Below are 17,122 nucleotides of genomic sequence, written 5' to 3' on the forward strand. Positions count from 1 at the left end.
TCACTGTGGAAAACTTTAGTAGCATACTGGATTCATGTGGCTCTCTTGGAAGAGAGGTGAGTGTGGATGAAATCATGACTGGAGGTACTTGGAAAGCTAAATTGTCTAAGGGAAGATAAGTCTCCTGGTCCAAATAGAATGCATCCTTGGGTTCTGAAGGAAGCAGCTGCAGAGATTGTGCAGCAATTGGCATAAAACTTCCAGGAATCAATGGATTCTTGCATGGCTCCATTGGTCCAGAGAATTGCAAATATCACTCTATTGTTTAAGAAGGGAGTGAGGTAGCAGAAAGGAAATTATAGACCTATTAGCCTGATTTTAGTGGATGGGAAGCTATTGGAGTTGATTGTCAAGGATGAGATTACCTGGAGGTGCATGGAAAGATAGGCCCAAATTAGCATGGTTTCCTTAAAGGAAAGCTAGATGAGAGCCAATGCAATTACAAGAAGGATTCTAGCATGGCTAAAATATTGGCTGATCATCAGGAAGCAGAGAATAGAAAGAGAGGGATCCTATTCTGGTTGGCTACCGTTTACCAGTGGTGATCTGCAGCGGTCGGTGTTGGGGCTGCTTCTTTTTACATAGTATATAAATGATTTGGATTCTGGAATAGATGGCTTTGTGTTTACCTTTGCAGATGATGCCAAAATAGCTGGTACAGGAGGTGGTACAAGTCTTCAGAGACTTGGATAGATTAGGAGAATGGGAAAAGAGATATACAATGGCAGATGATATACAATGTCAGAAAATGTTGATGCTATAATTACTGATAATCAAAAATCTTCACTTTTTAGGTTATTTCGAGGAACTAGACAGGGTTGTCCTCTTAGCCCTTTATTATTTAATTTAGCAATAGCACTTCAAAATTGGGGAAATTAATAGAGGAGATGGAATTCATATGTAGATCATCTTTTAGTATATATTTCAGATCCTGAGAAATCTATTCCTCCAATGTTGTCTTTGCTTTCCCAATTTGGTACTTTCTTTGGATATAAATTGAACCGAATTATTCCCCCTTTATAATCACACACCTTTTTGAGTGGTTAAAGAACATTTTACCCATCTGAGGGTTAAAATTACCAAATCATTTAAAGATCTATATTAATTTAACTTTCTTCCTTTGATAGATTGTGTGAAACGAACTCTTTCTAAATGGTCTCCATTGGCTTTATCTTTAGTAGGTCGTATTAATGCTATTAAGATGATAATCTTACCTACAGTTTTGTATTTATTTCAAGCAATCCCAGTTTTTATTCCAAAATCCTTTTTTAATAATATTGACTCCAAAATATCTTCTTAATTTGGAATAAAATGCCAGATTGAGTAAATTAAAGAAAGATGGTGGCATGGCTTTACCTAATCTTAGACTCCATTATTGGGCTGTTAATGTCCACTGCATTATTTTCTGGATCTTCTATTCTTTTCAAAATATTTTTATTGATTTGGTAGAGAGAAATATTTCATGTTTACATATTATTAACATAACATTTATATAATGCAATACAGAATATGAATCATAAGTGATTTATACATTGTCTTGTACACAATGCTCGAATAAAATGGAAATTCCCTTAGGAAAACTTCACTTCATATTCTAATATTATCACATATTCATTGTATGTAATCTAATTGGACTTCCTCTTTTACTTAAAAAGGAAAATAGAAAAAAAGGAAAAGAAGGACCCCCACCCCCATTCTAATCACCAGCAAATAATATATAAAGATTTTGAGTCTTGGCTCCTGGACATTGGACATAAAACCTCCAGAGCATCCCTGCCTATGTATTCAAATTATGATAGAAGTTCATAAATGGGCCCTATATCTTGTCAAATTCTCTTTAATATTATATCTAATTTTCTACAAACTTAAGCAAGACATAATATCTTGTACCCATTGCATATGATTTGGTGTGAAACTATCTTTCTATTTCATCAAAATTGGTCATCTGGCTATCAATGAAGTAAAAGCTACTATTTTTAGAATCAAAGTTCAAGAAAATATTCTCCTCTTGAGAATAACCAAACAAAGCAATAAAAGGGCACAGTTCCAATTTAATCCTAAGAATCTTTGAAAACATTTTGAAGAATAGTTCCCAAAATTCTTTTAGTTTTGGACATTCCCAAAACATGAATCAGAGAGGACTCAAAGATTTTACATGTATCACATCGTGGATCAACATCAGAATAAAAATGAGATGGTTTAACTTTGGACATATGTATTCTATGTACCACTTTAAAATGTTCTCTTCTGATAAATATGATCCCCCTTTATTGGGTAGATTTGGAATTGAATTCTGTCCAGAGATCTTCAGTAGCCTCTTTATTGGGAGCAACTCTTCCTTTTACACCCAATTCTTAAACATACATTATGGATTTAGTTTCAATTTTGGAAGTTCTTTGACTTGAAAATTTTTATTTTATCCCGTACCATTTCTCTTAATTAACTTTTTCAACCATCTATAATTGATCAAGCCTCTTTTTGGAAAGTTAAAGGAATCGTCTCTTTTTCAGATTTGTTTATAGATGGTAGTTTAATGTCTTTTGAACAATTATCAAATAAATATAATATACCTAAGTCACATTTTTAAAATTTATTTCCAAATTAGAAATTTTCTGAATACTTTACTGCCTAACTTTCCAACATTGTACCAACCGGATTTGATTGATACCTTTTTACATTTCAACTCTTCTTATCAGGGTTTAATAGGTAGCATTTATAATAAGTTATTAAGATTGCAATCAAATTCTAATGACAAAATTAAAAGGGCCTGGGAAGAAGAACTGCAGTTGCATCTTCCAGAGGAATCATGGTAGAAGATTTTTGGATTGGTTAATACCTCTTCAGTATGCGCTCGTCATTCTTTGATTCAGTTTAAAGTGGTACATCGGGCTCATGAGTTGAAATACAAATTGGCCTGTATTTTTTCTAATATTAGTCTTATTTGTAATAGAAGTAAATCACAAGTGGCTTCTCTAACTCGTATGTTTTAGTCATGTCTAATGTTGCAGAAGTATTGGATAGATATTTTTAAGACTTTATCAGCTATACTGGATATCAATTTTCAACCTAACCCATTGATTGCTCTTTTTGGAATTATTGTTCCAGAAGTGGGACGAGTTCCCACTTCCACACATCAGGTTGTAGCCTTTTCTACATTGTTGGCTAGAAGAGCTATTTTATTTAAATGGAAAGATTCTAATCCACCTACTTTGACTCAATGGTTCTCTCACATTATGTCATGTTTAAGTTTAGAGAAAGTTAAGAGTCATATATTTGATAGTTCTGTTAAATTAGAAGAGACGGTGAGCTTTTATAAAGTATTTCCGCGTGACTTAGTCTGGAAGGGAAAATAATTATACTATATTTAATTTAATTTCTTTTCTCTTTATTGGTGAAGACCAGATGATTAATTTTTATCTCCAAATAGGCTTCCCATTATTTTTTTAATGTTAGGTGGGGTTTTATATAATAATTTTCATTTTTTGAAGATTTCAGTTTGAGGAGATGAAAACATAATGCAATATGTTATGTCATATGATGGTATTATAGTGAGTTTTCCTTCTAGCTTATGTACTACTGTTCTCCTCACGTATTGTTTACCTATAATATGATTAATAAAAAGATTGAAAATGAAAAGAAACTGTACCATCAGACACTTTGGAAGAAGAAAAAGATGGGCAGACTATTTAGTTGGGGAGAAAATTCAAAATCCGGAGGTGCAAATGGACTTGGGAGTTCTCGTGCAGGAAATCCTAAAGGTTGACTTCCAGGTTGAGTCAGTGGTGAAGAAGGCAAATGCAATGTTGACATTCATTTTTAAATGGATAGTATATAAAAACAGAGATGTAATGTTGAAACTCTAGAAAGCATTTGTGAGACTTCACTTGGAGTACTGTGTACAATTTGGGTTCAGTATTTGAGAAAAGATGTGCTGGAGTTGGAGAGGATTCAGAGAAAGTTTACTAGAATGATACCAGAAATAAAAGAATTAGTATATGAAGAATGATTGTCAGCTCTTAACTGTACTCATTTGAGTACTGAAGGATGAGGGGGAGACCTCAGAGGCAATTTGAGAGTAGATGTGGCAAGGATTTTTGTAAAGTAAGGGATTCTAGGACAAGAACTCATCAATTTAGGATAAAAAGGTATCAAAAAAAGGGCAGCATGGTTGGTGTAGCAGTTAATACAAAGCCTTTATAGCACCAACGATCGGGACTGCACCAAGGTTCGAATCCCGTGCTGTCTGAAGATTGTACATTCTCCCTGTGTCTGCATGGGTTTTTTCTGGGGGCTCTGATTTCCTCCCACCATTTAAAACATACTGGGGATGTAAATTGGGTAGCACGAATTTGTGGACGGGCGGAAATGGCCTGTTTCTGTGCTGGGTGTCTAAATGTTTTTAAATTAAATTTTAATTTAAAATATAAATTTAATTTAAAACAGGTGGAAAAACATCTTTAGTCAGGGGGTCATGAATCTATGGAACTTATTGCCACAGGCAGCTGTGGAAATGGTATTGTTGGATGTATTTAAGGAAGAGATTCCCAGGTATTTGATTAGTCGGGCATCAAGGGATACGGGGAGAAAACCTGAGAGTGGGGCTGAATGGGTGGATGGATCAGCTCATGATTGGAATGGCAGAGCATACTCAATGGGCCTACTTCTGCTCCTATATCTTCTAATCTTGTAAGAAAGGTCAAAATTAGTGAATAATATTTCACTTCCAGCAAGATACATGTTCCTCTTTTGTTTTAAAATGCACCCATCTATGATTTCAGGTGACCTCGAACTGAATCCTTCCAGTTTTCTGAGCATTGATCGTCATCGAGGCATTTTGGAGATACAGGAGATCCAGGAAGTGGATGCTGGAGACTACACCTGTGTGGCCATGAATGATGCTGGAAGAGCTTCTGGCCAGATTACTTTGGATGTTGGTTGTAAGTTATAAAGATTCATTATACTGCTTTTGTTTTACTTGCTCCTTTTATTTAATGTTGATTGCTCTTTTATTTACCATTCCTACTGTACTTATTTATATTAGATTAAGGTTTAGACATACAGCACAGTAACAGGCCCTTTCAACTCATGTACCCATGTCTCCCAATTCCATCCAATTCACCTACAGTCCCAGTACTTTTTCATTTGAATAGTGGGGAAAAAAACCAGAGCATGTGGAAGAAACCCACACAAACAAGGGGAGAATGTACAAACTCCCTACAGACTGGGAACCCCGGTCCCAGTCGCTAGCGCTGAAACAACGTTGTGCTAACCACTACGCAAACTGTGCCACCCTTTGGAAAGGATTAGTTTTAAGGACCCAAAATTAATTTTACTATGGCTTGCTTTGGTTGGTCAATGACTTTCAATCAAATTTATGAATCATCTCAACATCAGTTAAGGGAGAAATTCTAAAATTTCACAGACATGTGTATTCTGAAAGGATATTTCCACATGAATCAGAAACTTACAAAGAATAGATTATTTTTACGTTTAAAAAAAATTGTGCGATTTTTAAAAACAATTGTAGTTTAGCCTCTATTTTGAAGGAAAATCTGAATATGTCAGATTCTGCAAACCTCCAAACAGTATATATTTTGTCTATTGAAATGAAGACACTCATAAAATGTACACATTTGTATGTTCAGGAAATATTGGTGTCTTCAGATTCACATTTAATTGCGAAGGCAAGTGAAGTATTTTCTATTCACAATTTTTAAAGGAAAAAGAACCCCCTGATTTAAAGATAAAGAAGGAAAATTGCTAATTCTACTCAGGGTAATCTGGAATTGGGTGGCCATATATTCCACTCTGTTTTGGATATCATTGAAGATCTTATTACGCTCATCTCACAAATGTTCACCTGACCTGGAGAGCGTATCAAGGGGAACTCCCACATTTTTCTTGAAAGTGGAACATGCACATGAAGATGTTCTGTGAGCCAGAGGGAAATCGGCAGGTGGTGGGAATTTTGTTCCACTTGCTGCCTCTTGCTAAGCTGTACTCCAATAGAGCCATACTGTCACCCAGCTGAAAAATTGCCAAGGTTTGTCCTCGTCACAAAAGGAATGATAATGCCAACATATCAGCAAAGAGATGGATACCATCATCAACAGAGCTTTCCAGCTACATTTGATGTTTTTTTGGGGACCTCTGAACACTGCAAACTTCAAGAAGGCTCAGGCAATTGATCTGAGGAGGTTTGATACTTTGAGGAATCTTATTACATTTTTGGGTTTATTCCCCATTCCTAATTGCTCCAGAGAAAGTTGTGATGAGCCATCTTTTTTAATGGCTGCAGTCCTTCTGGTAAAAGTAGTCCCATAGTGCTGTTGTGTGGGAGGAGCCCCAAGATATAAACTAAAGGATATTTAAAGATTAATGTTATTTCCACATGAAGATGTTCTGTGACCCAGAGGGAAATCGGCAGGTGGTGGGAATTTTGTTCTACTTGCTGCTTTCTTGCTAAGCTGTACTCCACTAGAGCCATACTGTCACCCAGCTGATAATGTGAAAAATTGTTGAGGTTTGTCCTCGTCACAAAAGGATTGATAAAGCCAACATATCAGCCTATTCTCAAAGAGATGGATACCATCATCAACAGAGCTTTCCAGCGACACTTGATCACTAATAACCTGTTCACTGCCCCGTCTGGGTTTTGGCTGGACCATGAGGTTCCAAACTGCATCACAGTTGTGGCCTAGACATGGGCCACAAACTGAATTCCAGAAGTAAGGTGAGAAAAGTCTGTTCATGGTTTGAACAGTGTAGCCTCAGTGAGTAACTGTAGCTATGGTGTGATGGCAATGGAGGGAATACATGTTGCATTGGTTAATGGTGTTGAGATTTTTCGATAGCGTTGGAACTGCACTCATCCAGGCAAGTGGGAAATATTCCATCTTGCTCCTGACTTGTTCCTTGTTAGAAGAGAGTCACTCTCTGAAAAATATCCAGTGTCTGACCTGCTCTTGGAAACACAGTATTCGTGTACATCTTCATTAACATTACATATTATTTCATTAAATCACTCTATACTCCACAGATTTCATGGTGAAATTTAAACTTGCATTTCTGGTATGTTGGTCTTCTAAAATGAAAGCCCAGTCACTTCAACGCTGTTCTATCATAACTCTGATAGTTTGTCCCTGTAATTCTTTGGCCTGTATATTTTCCGAATTTGAAGCTGTAACACCAGTTCATTTTTCTACTGTTGAGATAACTGCAAAAATTATCTATCTCCCATTTTCAGAAGTAATGCTGGATGACTTGCACAGGACAATTACAGTTACAATCCCAGGTGCCTGCAGTCTTTAGCACAATGTTTCCCTTCGCCATCTGTTCAAAACTTTTGGATGATTTTCAATGAGTTTTCTGTTTTGGAAACAGTGGTGCAGCAGAACATGTTGCTGTTATAACGATACTGATTTCTCACAACTTACAAACAAATAAAGAATACACTCATTAGTCTATTCCAGCACACTCACTCATCTCTTTCACCACACCATGAAGTTAACTTTCTTTTCTTATTCACTAGACACAACATTGCATTCTTCAACTCCCCAAACACCACCCAGCTAAACACCTCTGACCTTCTCATGGCTCACCACCATGTGGGTGATCCAATCACTCTCTCTCTCTTTCCAACGAAGGCAAGTACATGACTACAACACTGTCTCACAGCTCTGGCAACCCATATTTGACGTGACTTCCAGTGCTACTCTGGAGTTTGCATGTGTTTTCCCTCAGTGCCTAGATTTCCTTCCACATCTCCAGGGTGTGCTGTGGATTCAATAACCCCCATTGTAGATGAGTGGTTGAAGAATAAGTGGGGGAGGAGGGGCGTTTTCAATGGACATCAGAAAGAGAAGTGCCTGGCTGGTGGTGAGAGGGGCCCTCCCAGTGAGATCCTTCCTGTACGACTGGAACATCACCCTCAATGCCTAGTGCCCTCAGGATGGCTGTGGTGGGGTGGACACCATCACCAACCTCTTTGCCAAATGCAAATTTGTAAGGAGATTGTGAAGAGTGATGCAGGGGGTTCTGTTATAGTTCATCCCCAGAGAGAGTATGACAGAGGACTCCCTGATTTATGGACTGATCCTGTAGACCCACTCTGAGTCTGACGTTCAGACCTGTTGGAAGACCATCAACTTTGGTTTGCCCAAACTTGGTGATCTTTCAGCAGACTAGTTTGAGAATGCTTCCACCTGGCACGTTCCAGGATGCAGGACTTGGTGCTGAATGACATGCTGATGCTGGGTGCAACCAATGCGAAGGCACTGAAAGAAAGGAGTACAGCTTAAAGCACCCCTGTACCACCCCCCAACCCATTATCAGGCTCCGAGGGGCTGACACTGAGGGGAAGCTCCTTAAAGCAACAGAGAGGGGGGAGAAAAAACAAGGTGTCACAGGGGTGGTGACTGAGTATTAAGGTAACAATGTTAAGCATGGAAGGTACATCAATGAGACGACTGACAAAATGTAACAAGTTTCTGAGCAGCTTCACCTATGCTGTAAATAACTTCCTTGATATGAGATAACTGACACGTAAAAGCTCGTAAGTATGTTACTCAATAGGATTGAAATTAAGGATGTAAAGTGTGGAAATAACTTTTTGGTCTTGTATTGTACATCATTTTTTTGCGAATAAAGTTTATTTTTGGGAAAATAATAAGAAAGAGAAGTGGTTGAATAGAAATAAATGGGCCAAAGGGATAGATAGATTTCTGTGATTGGCATAGATTCAATGGGTGGAATGTCTCATACGTCCAATAAAATACAAGTTAAAAAGCCACTGACCTCCTGTTGCTTGAGACTGCTTGTTGTATGAATGGAGCACTAATGGCGAGGCACAGCGATTTTAAACTTTGGTCTTTTTTTTACCCATTTCCATGATTTTTTTTGCCGGTTGATTAAAGTTGTCGGTTGCTTGAATTCTGGGTAATAGAGATTTTACCGTAAATTTTAATTCCCCTTGAATGAACATGGCAATTGGCTGGATAGATGAGGATAATATGCCAGTCACCGCTGAAGCTGGTGCCCCTGAGGAGCAACGTATCGAGGAGATGAAGGTTAAGGAACTTAGAGAAGAATTACAACATCGGAACTTAGAAACAAAACTGCCCTTCAAATAAGACTGAAAGAGGGAAGAGAAGCAGATAAGGATTTAGCTGATGGGAACACAAACCCCACAGAATTACTGCAAAAATCATCAACAGAATCTAAGACCAGCCACATGAAAATGGCTGAAGATGTGACACAAGATGATGTGGTGGAAGATAGGCAATTCAAAATGGAGGCTAAATCAGATATTAAAGCAACATTTGTTACACTGGATGATATATTTCCATGAGATAGTGCGTCAAATACTGAAAGTGTGAGATGCAAAAGAAGTTCTAGAGCAACCTCCTGTGCTTCCCCTACTTCAAGGGCTGCTAATGCATATTTAAAGGTTCAGGCTGACTTGGACGCTCTTAAAGCAGAACAAGAATGGCTTCAAATTAAATTGGCCTTAGAAGAGCAGGAGGAGCAGCTGATGAGGACAAAGGAGCAGCTATGAAGGGAGGAGGAACAGAGAAAGGAGCAGTTAAAGAAGAGAAAGGAGCAGCTATGGAGAGGAGAGGAGCATCCATGGATGGAAAAGGAGCTGCAGGAGGAGCAGCTAAGGAGGGAGGAGGTACAGCTAAAGAGGCGAAAGGATCGGCTGGAACAAGAAACAAAAATTGCTGTTAATCAGGCCAGGAAGAAGGCACTAGGAGGCTCAGAGGTATCTGATGTTTGGAGTAAATTATCTAAAGAATTTTCTGTCATCCTTCCTCCAGTTATCCTTCCTCAGGATAATCGGAGGAAGGATGACAGAAAAATAAAATATTTAATCCCAAGACAGAGCCGATGCCATGGTTACGCGATTTGTATGGACCTGAACGAATCATATTATGGCACACTGATGCCAAAGCACAAACCCCAATAATGGCCACAGTGGACAGAGATGTGAGCCAAATACCATCTTACGAGGCAGACTACTTGATGCTTCTATCAGGCAATAGAAATCCAGGTGAATAAAGTAACATGCTCAGGCACGATGCAATAGCTGCATCATTACAGTCTCTCTCTTCTCTGCCCGAGAGAGATTCAAGCTTTTAATGGTGACCCACTTTAATTCCCAGCATTCATGAGAAACTTTGAATGCAGTATTGAAAGTAAGAGCCAAAACTCTGAGGATTGTCTATTTTACAGTGGAACCCCGATTTTACACGCCCAATTTAACTCGAATTTGGATATAATGTGATGAGTCATTGGACCCTGATTATATACAAGGTATTCACCACTTAACATCCACGTTCCATTCTTTGAGATAGGACATTAAGTGAGTCCATTACAAAAGATGCAGCACCAGAGATGGCCAACCTGTAGCGCAGCGGATATTAGAAGTGGGTGTGTCTAAATGATTAAGGTAACCACAGTAATATTTATCTTGATGGGAATTCATCACATTATTGAAGAAGGGGGGTCCTGCTGCGATGGAGGGGGGAATGGATGGGGTAAATGCTGTCATAAACAGGGCTGGTGAGTGATGCTGCGAATGTGGGGGGGGGGGTGGTGTGGACTGAATGCTGCTGTGAATGGTGAGGGGTAGCATAGTGGTGAGTGCTGCTGCTAACGGGGGGGGGGGGGTGGTGAGTGCTACCACAAACAGGGAAGGGGGGCAGGGTGAGTGCTGCAGTGAACGGGGAGGTGGGGTGAGTGCTGCCATGAACAGGGGAGTTTCTGCCATGATTGATGTGTGTGTGTGTGTGTGTGTGTGTGTGTGTATATATAAATATATATGTGTATATATATTTTTATATGAATATATATATATATATATAAATATGTATATATATATAAAAATATAAATTTATTTATTTATATATATATATTTTTATATATATATACATATTTTGTACACAGTGAAATCCCAATTTAGTGTAACCCTGCTTTTTTCACAATGCAATTTTTTTTTTACCCCTAACTATCATGTAATAACAGGGTTCCACTGTATTTAGAACAGTTCATGAGGAGACAACCGCAATAATTTGTAAGGAGTTGCCATTATATGTGCCCAAATGAAGGTCTCAAAAAGGTTAAGTCTTCACTAAAGAAGCATTTTGGCAACAAGCATAAAATAACTATAGCTTGTATACAGAAGGCTCTTTCATGGTCGTCAACAAAACCGATGACACAAAAGTTCTACAAGCTTACACCCTCTTCCAAAGAGGATGTGGCAATGTCATGATGGAGATCGGCAATCTAGAAGAACTTGATATGTCAACTAATATGATAATAATTTAAAATAAATTACCCTACTGGATGAGAGAACTCTGGAGAAGTTCAGTTGTTGAATACCAGAAATGATTAAAAAAAAACTTTTATGGATTTGGTGGAGTTCATTGAAGAGCAAGTGGATGTTGTCACAGATTCTGTGTATAGAAATATCAAAGGCACTCAAACTGTAAGTAAAGAAGTTGAGAGGTTCAAATCATATCCTCAACCAAAATTGAAAAAAAGGTACATTTTCCACCTCCGTGGCAGTTGCAGATGAGAAGTTAAGGAAAAGGAAAGTTTGCTTAGTGTGAAGAAATGTTGTTCTGTATTGAAAAGCATGCTTTGGAAAAATGTGCACAGTTGGAAAAGAAGAAGCATAGTGTGAAAATTGGTTTTCTGAAGGAAAATAAAGTATATTTTGGCTGTCTGTGTAAAGGACACTTCAGCAAAAACTGCAAAAAGCGACTCAGCTGCGATATGTGCAGTCAAAATCACCCCAAAATGCTACACATCTTCCAGGAAAAGAAGAAGACAGAAAAGGAACAAACAACAAGAAAAGAAGCAGATGAAAACAGGGCTGATACCTCAGTACAGTCTTACTGGGTCCGGAGGGAACCACTGCAAACCTTTGCTAGTACCTGTGCAAATCAAGGCCAAGAAAGGAAATGCCATAGTGAGCACTTATCCATTTCTTGACACAGGAAGCACTGTGTCATTTTGCACCATGGAGCTTAATCTTCAAGGAAGAAGGTCAAAAGGTCTATTGAGAGCTATAGATCAAGGTAAAATCATTGAAGCCAGCATTGTTTTGGGCCTAGCGATCACTGGGCTGGATAGTAACGATTTTTGTGAACTCCCAGGCATATACACTCAGAAAACTATGCCTGTGCGTAAATAAAACATCCCACATGAAAACGACATTGAACTGTGGACACATTTGAAAAATATTTGTTAATGTAAAATCAACTCTGAGATAGATTTGCTGATTAGTTCAGATGTACCAAACCTCTGGAACCACTAGATGTAATGAAGAGTATGGGAACTTACGCTGTCAAAATTATGCTTGGTTGGACAATTAAATGGACCATTAGGAGGAAGAAACAAGGTTCAGGACCAGTCGGCTATAAGTGTCAACAAGATATCGATTGTTAAACATGATGAGCTGTAGGAGCAGCAGTTCAAGAATGACTTCCCTGAAAGTCTCAGGGACGACCAAGAACCTTCAAGGGAAGACCAGCTGTTCTTAGATTTGGTGCCAAAATCTGCTAAGTTGGTTAATAATCATTTTTGCATTGGATTACCTTTGAAGGAAAAGGAATCATGCATATCTGATAATAAAAGTGTTGTTGAACGACGTACACTAAATTTAAAGAGAAGATTCAAGAAATATCCTTCCTTTCAGACAGATTACACCAACTGCATGTCTGACATGATAAGTAAAAGATATGGAGGAAAGTATAGTACTTTTGCATCACAAAAGAAACAAAAACTTTTGAGTGGTATTTGACAGTTGAGCAACATTTTGGGGATTGCACTAAATTCCCAGCTCTTACTGGGTCCAGATTTGACTGGTATGTTGATGGATGCTGTAAAGAACCTGTTGTCATCACTGCAAACATTGAACCAATGTTCCATCAGGTGAAAGTACTGAAGGAAGACTGTGATTTGTAACGATTCCTTTAGTGGCCTGATGGAGACTACATTCAGAACATGGTGTAATGCAGAATGACAAGGTATCTATTTGGTGTGACTTCATCACCAAATTGTGCGTATTTTGCCCTTAGGAAGTGTGCTGAGGACAATATGGAACAGTTTAGCTCTTAAGCTATAAGCACCATCAGGAATAACTTCTATGTTGATGACTATCTTATTTCTGTAGCTATAGAAAAAGTAAGAGCTCTTTATCATGAGTTGTGTGCAATCTGTTTCAAGGAGGCTTTCTACTTGTCAAATTAATAAATAACAGTTGTCATATGTTGGCTGCCATACCTGAAAGCAGACAGGGCAAAAGAAATTAAAAAATCTAGACTTAGACCATGACAACCTTCCTGTGGAGAGAGTGTTAGGTGTACAACGGTGTGTTCAGTGTGACGTTTTTAAGTTCAAATTCATTTTGAAGGACCGACCTCTCACAAGAAGGGGAATTCTATCAAAAGTCAGTTTGTTATATGATCCTCTAAGAATATTGGCACTATTAGTCCTGACTGCCAAGAAGATTCTGCAAGATTTGTGTAGGAAAAGCATCGGTGGGAATGATGAGATACAAGACTCCATTGTACAGGAAGACTTCAAGATTGACAAATGTTTTAAACCCACAAATTTTGGAACTGTGCAATCTGTTCAATTGCATCATTTTGTCGGTGCATATGAAGACTGTTACAGAACCGTGAGTTACCTGTTACTGCATAATAACCAGGATCAGGTACATTGTGGATTTGCAATGTGAAAGGCAAAGTGGCTCCATTAAAACTAGCCTCTATCCCTCGAATGGAGTTGATGGCTACTACCATGGTGAGCAAAATGGACACAATGTTAAAAAGAGTTGCAGATGGAACTAACATATTGTGGACTGATACATCTCTGATCTCAAATGCATCAACAATAAAACCACAAGGTTTTGAACTTTTGTGGCTAACAGAATCACTGAAGTTGATGAAGTCTTACTTCCAATACAGTGGAGATAAGTTAATGCGGTTAACAATCCTGCTAAAGTTTGAAAGTCAAGTTTTTTCTGAAAAAAGATATTTGGGTGTCCGGACCTTGGTTTCTTCTACAGCTTCAGAATGAGTGGCCTCAAACTTCTGGTAAATTAGAAAAAAATCCTATGAGGACCTTGAAATCAGGAGTAAGACTGCAAATGCTATTCAGATTATGTCTGACAAGTGGATTTAGTTTCCCACTTAATCCATTACTTCTCATCCTGGACTTGTTTGAAAAAGGCAACAGCGTAGATGCTCAGACTTAAAAGACTGCTTCTGAATCGCAGGAGAAAGAAAAAACAACTAAGTGATGTTCTTGCTCAATTTCAATCAGATAACATCAATCAAAGAGATCTACCACAAAAAGAGACAAGAGATCTTGAAACTCAAGAAAACAATGGTCTCAAGATCCTTTCCTGGCAGTTGAAAGCAGAACAAGCCTTGAGAACAATAAACGCAGTCAAGTCAAACATAGGTGGGGTCTCCTATAAACCAAAGGACATAAATTAAACTTTTAAACAATTTTATATGAACTTATCTGATTTTCAATCAGTGGGGGATTTTAATAAAATAAAGAGTTTCCTGTCACACTTGGACCTTCCAAATTTGAATCTAGAAGAAGAGGGATTTAAATGCACCCATTAATCAAGTTGAATTAGGGGAAGCATTGTTATCCTTGCAAGTTAATGAATCCCTTGGAGAAGATGGGTTCCCACCCAAATTTTATAAAAAATTTAAAGATTTATTGATGCTTCTATTTATGGAGCAGTTGCAACCTGTACTCTCCCAGAGTTCTTCTCAGTTGCAATTATTACAGTGATTCCAAAACAAGATAGGGACCCATTGAAACCATCATCTTACAGGCCTATCTCATTATTGAATACAGGCTATAAGATCATTGCTAAAGCTCTGGCAAATAGATTGGCAGTATATTTGTTTAAATTAATAAATGTGGATCATTCGGGTTTCGTACAGAAGAGGCAGTCTGCGGACAATGTTAGTAGACTGCTCAGTATTATTCATCTGGCACAAACAAGGAATGAATTGAGTATTGCTCTGGCAGATGTGGAGAAAGCTTTCAACAGACTGGAATGGAACTATTTAGTTAAAGTTTTGGAAAAATTTGGACTTGGTGATATATGTATTAATTGGGCTAAAGCTCTATATAATGAACTTAAAATGAAAGTAATCACTAATAGTCAAACCTCATCTGTGTTCCCATTGTCCAGATCTAGTAGACGAAGTTGTCCATTATCTCCAGCCCTTTTGTCCTGGCTATTGAACCTTTAACGGAATCTATCTGCCAAGAACCAGGTATAAAAGGCTTCAGCGTTAACTAGGAAGAACATAAAATTAATCTATTTGTTGATGATGACAGACCCAATGAGTTCATTACAAAAATTGCAGTCTAAATTGGAATTTTTCAGGACTCTCTCGGGCTATAAAGTTAATTAGGATAAAAGTGGGTGGGAATTATGATCATGTTAAAAGAGACTCTCAATTTAAGTGGCCACTTAATGGGATAAAATATATTGGTATTAAGATAGTAAATAACTGAAATAATTTATATAAGTTGAATTATCTTCCCTTGTTTCAGAAAATTGCGGATAATTTAAATAAATGGATAACTCTTCCACTTACTTTGATTGGAAGGGTAAATTATATAAAAATGAGTATATTGCCTAAATTACAAAATATTTTCCAAAACCTATCTGTTTTAGGGCCACAGCAATTCTTTAAGAATTTAAATAAATGTATTAGGAAGTTTCTGTGGCAGGATAAGTTTCCCAGAGTGTTTATTGATAAATTAACCTGGAATTATGAACTGGGAGGATTAAAGCTTCCAGACTTTAAAAAATATTTTTGAGCAACCCAAATGAAGTTCACCACCTCCCTCTTTTATGGAGGAGGCAAGTCATCTTGGGAAAAGTTGGAACTGCATAAGGTTGGTGAGAAGATGGTAGAATATTTATTATGTAAACGGAATTCTAAATTATTACTTAGTCCGAAGGATGTCCCCTTATTTAAACATATTTTTAAAATTTGGAATAAACTCAATGGTCAAATTGGTGTTGGGGGGGCCTCTCACACCCCTTGCTCAAAATAAATTAATTCCATTAACAATTGATAATAACATTCTAGAAGCTTGGTCTCAGAGTGGGATCAAATATATCGAAGATTGTTTTGAGCAGGGTCAATTTATGACATTTGAACAAATCAGGAATAAATTTGGAATTTTAAATATATCCTTTTTCTGCTATCTTCAGTTAAGATCTTATTTAAGAGATAAATTAGGTCTAGCACTGACCTTACCACAATGTACTGAAATAGAGACTCTGGTTCAAAATGGGAACACAAAGAAATTTATCTCAAAAATGATTTTCTTTCTTCAGGTGGATGCCCCTAAACAGGGGCTAGATAAGTCAAGAGAAAGATGGGAATCAGATTTGGGTATAGAAATTGATCCATTTTGCTCGTCTGACCTGTGTCGGGACAGCATGAGCAATACAATTAATGTAAGGTATAGGCTAGTGCAATATATTTTTTTACATCAGCTGAACCATATTCCACAAAAATTAAATACATTTAAATCTGAATTATCTAATTTATGTTTTCGATGTGGTCAAGATATAGGGACCTTTTTGCATTTTACCTGGTCGTGCTGTAAGATGAGATCCTTCTGGAAAGATTTGGAGAATCTCCTGGAACAAATCACCAAAATTCGATACCCTTAGGTGCCAGAATAGTTTTTATTAGGAAATTAATAAATATAAGACCTAAAATGAGGCTCTCGAAATATCAATTGAAATTCGTTAAACTCGCTTTAGTGGTGGCCAGGAAATGCATAGCCGTAACTTGGAAATCTGATTTCCAACTGAATCTGACCCACTGGAAGTCAGGAATGCATAGTTGTGTTCCCCTGGAGATGATTATTTACAACCTCAGAAATTGTTACAACATGTTTTTAAGAAGATGGAATCCATATTTAAGACATATGGGGGTTAATCTTTGATGATTACCCCTTCCGGTCTCCAATTCCACTATCTCCAATATCCCTAGTGATGTCTATGTTAAGACATTTATCCCTTAAGGGAGAAGTAAGCTCTGGATGAATCACATAA

The 17,122-nt window shown here is 37.7% G+C and overlaps 1 protein-coding gene across 1 annotated transcript in view; it reads left to right on the forward strand.

Annotated features, from left to right (window-relative positions):
• hmcn1 (hemicentin 1) overlaps window positions 1-17,122 on the forward strand; it is a 538,964-nt gene that overhangs the window by 184,329 nt on the left and 337,513 nt on the right. The window contains exon 15 of the mRNA XM_069942357.1: window positions 4,779-4,937. Coding sequence (XP_069798458.1) covers window positions 4,779-4,937 — 159 coding nt within the window. The remainder of the gene's footprint in view (window positions 1-4,778; window positions 4,938-17,122) is intronic.

This window comes from Narcine bancroftii, chromosome 5 (genome assembly GCF_036971445.1).
Source record: "Narcine bancroftii isolate sNarBan1 chromosome 5, sNarBan1.hap1, whole genome shotgun sequence".
Classification (NCBI taxonomy): domain Eukaryota; kingdom Metazoa; phylum Chordata; class Chondrichthyes; order Torpediniformes; family Narcinidae; genus Narcine; species Narcine bancroftii.